Source organism: Octopus bimaculoides, chromosome 25 (assembly GCF_001194135.2).
Source record: "Octopus bimaculoides isolate UCB-OBI-ISO-001 chromosome 25, ASM119413v2, whole genome shotgun sequence".
Classification (NCBI taxonomy): domain Eukaryota; kingdom Metazoa; phylum Mollusca; class Cephalopoda; order Octopoda; family Octopodidae; genus Octopus; species Octopus bimaculoides.
The window spans coordinates 16,626,248-16,629,044 of record NC_069005.1 but is presented as its reverse complement, the minus strand read 5'-3'; the positions used below and the strand labels follow the sequence as shown (position 1 = coordinate 16,629,044).

General features: G+C 37.4%; 1 protein-coding gene across 1 annotated transcript; it reads left to right on the top strand.

Annotated features, from left to right (window-relative positions):
- The first annotated feature begins 1,024 nt into the window (after positions 1–1,024).
- LOC106873370 (RING finger protein 121) lies at positions 1,025–2,503 on the top strand. Its single transcript, XM_014920700.2, has one exon. The coding sequence runs from the start codon at positions 1,069–1,071 to the stop codon at positions 2,293–2,295; it is 1,227 nt and encodes a 408-aa protein (XP_014776186.1). The 5' UTR covers positions 1,025–1,068; the 3' UTR covers positions 2,296–2,503.
- Positions 2,504–2,797: the final 294 nt, after the last annotated feature.

Below are 2,797 nucleotides of genomic sequence, written 5' to 3'. Positions count from 1 at the left end.
AAATGGATACCTTTTTAATGAAATCTTCTACAAATATAGCTCGAACTATGTAAATTCCGAGGATATAGGAAACTGGGGGTGGTATTTCTGAGAACTGCTCCCCACTCGGGCTCTTTTCGGAACAAGTCGTCCATATTTGTTTCCTTTTCTCCGTTTTGTGCATCCGTAGATTTCTAGACAGTGAAGAGAAGCCGTCATAAGTAAACTTTCGTTAAAAATAACATGCACACGATTTTTTTTTTTTTCTCAATAGAAGTAAATTCCAAAGTAAACGTTTCTAGTAGAGAAGTAGAAGAGAACAGGAGCAAAAATAGGAATATACACGCACGGTTAAATATAGAAACTATCACTGTCGCTTCCCGAAGAATTTTAAAATGTTAGCTTTCCGAAACTTTTTTTTCAATCTTGCAAAAACACGAAGATTAAGAATAAACAGAAAAAGTACACAAATATATTTTACACACCTGTCGTATACGTCGGTTTTTTTGTTTTTTTTCACTTTAAAGGTGGATTAATCCCAACAAAATAACATATACTGGTGCCCCCGTTTTGAAATAGATCCCATAAGCACCTTTAAAGTGAAAAAAACAAAACGGACGTATACGAGTTCTAGGTACTCTGTTTTAATAAGACAGGATGACCAAAGCTAGGATGCTTCTGATCATAAGTCTGCAGTATAAAGCTGATTTGGAGCTAAACAACAGAAGCTTTACTTATATTACGGTTGCAAAGACGACGAGGGAATGTTTGTTCAACACTAACTAAACCGATGGGCTTCCTGTGTTTTCGTTTCAAATTTTAGAAATTTGATATGAAATGGATTTTAAACATACATTTAAAAGGAAGTCAAATTACTTCAGGATTTCCAGAATTTTAAATTAGATTTTATTTTTGTTTTATTTATTTTTTCCTATCTCAAAACATTTAAAATATTGAGTGAAGTAATAAGAAAATATGAAATGAAGATGGCAGTGGTGGGGATTCGGGCTTCTGAAGATTGACATAAGCGGTTTGTACTGATCAAGAGGAATAACTCTAGACTGACTGACGTTTCACCTGTATTCCAGTATGGCTGGTCGTCTTGGTAATCCTAGTGATCAAATGGTTGGATCACCTTCAACTGGTAGCCAGGTCCTTATAAAACAACAAAAGACAACAGAAATCTTACATGTTCGGGACGTAATAGTAGATGTTGCGAACCGAAATAACACAATGGCCATAAATCAGATACGAGCACGTCGTTTTCAACACGCTGGACATGGACACATACATAGACATTACAATCTTACTCTGGATTTGTCCCGGTTATCTGCCGATCAACAACGTTGGTTAAAGGAACACCAACGACTCCACGAGAAACACAGAGGACATGAAACTATGCACTTAGAAATGATACTTATTTTACTGGCAACACTAGTTGTTGCTCAGTTTCTGTTAGTTCAATGGAAAGAGAGACACTTCCGATCTTTTAAACGAGCTACTCTCCTGGGAATGTGGCTTATTCCCTTAGCTTTTAGTATCAAATTTCACTGGTACCGTTTTGTTGTTGTTTGGATAATATTCTCCGTGGTGACAGCTTTTGTCACTCTGAAAGCCACGGCGAAACCGTTGTCCGGAAATACTCCCCGTCTTGTATATAAGTGGTTTCTTTTTCTGTATAAACTAAGTTACACGATGGGATTAATTGGCTACTTCATCATAATGTTCACCATCTTTGGGTTGAACCTCCTCTTTCTCATCCGATTTCAAGTTGCCATGGATTTTGCAATGCTAATCTTGTTTTATGGTCTTTATTTTGGAGTTGTCGGACGGGACTTTGCCGAGGTGTGCTCTGATACCATGGCCGCACACATCGGTTTCTATACACCTTCTGGTCTCCCCAACCGGGACTACGACTGGCGGCTTTGCGCTGTTTGTGGTAATCCTACGTCAGTGAGCTCCGATCGGACATCCTCGGACGATAGCAGATATTTGGAACATCGGAACGACATCGACTCAGATAGCGATGATCCGGACAACGTTCGACCGGTGGTTGCTGCTGAGAAGACTTGCAAGTTAACCTGTGGTCACTCCTTTCACGAGTTCTGTATCCGGGGCTGGTGTATTGTTGGTAAAAAACAAACTTGTCCCTACTGCAAAGAGAAAGTGGATTTAAAACGTATGTTTCCCAGTCCGTGGGAGCGTCCCCACGTATTATATGGAAACCTTTTGGACTGGATTCGTTATTTGGTAGTTTGGCAACCGGTGATTATAGTTCTGGTACAAGGAATCAATTGGATTCTAGGTCTGGAATAACCATCCACAATGATCTAATTACCTTTACCGTTTAACAATGTTTCACTAAACACACAAACACAAGCTGTATTACGTCAATTAGACGTGAGGTTGTTTTGGTTTCTCTATTTTTTCTTGTTTTATATTTTATATTTTTTGAAACAGATGATGGTATTTGAGAATTGTTATAAAGTTTCTGTCTGTTCTATGTTGACATGTGTAAATATAACTGTTTGGTCTACTTTTTTATAAGTGAAACGAAAGATATTTCTGACACGAGCTATTTATAATTGTATAATGTATGTGCGTGTGTTGTGTATTTTGTTGGCAGTAATATAGGGTGTTTATATATAGAGATAGTCCATTCTATTCAGTGTGTCACGTCACCTGTCATCAGAGCTCAACAGTTGAGTGGACAAGTAAAAAATTATGTGTGTGTGTGTGAATATCTATTTGTGTGTCTATCTATCTATCAATCTATCTATCTATCTATATATATATATATATATATATATATATATAT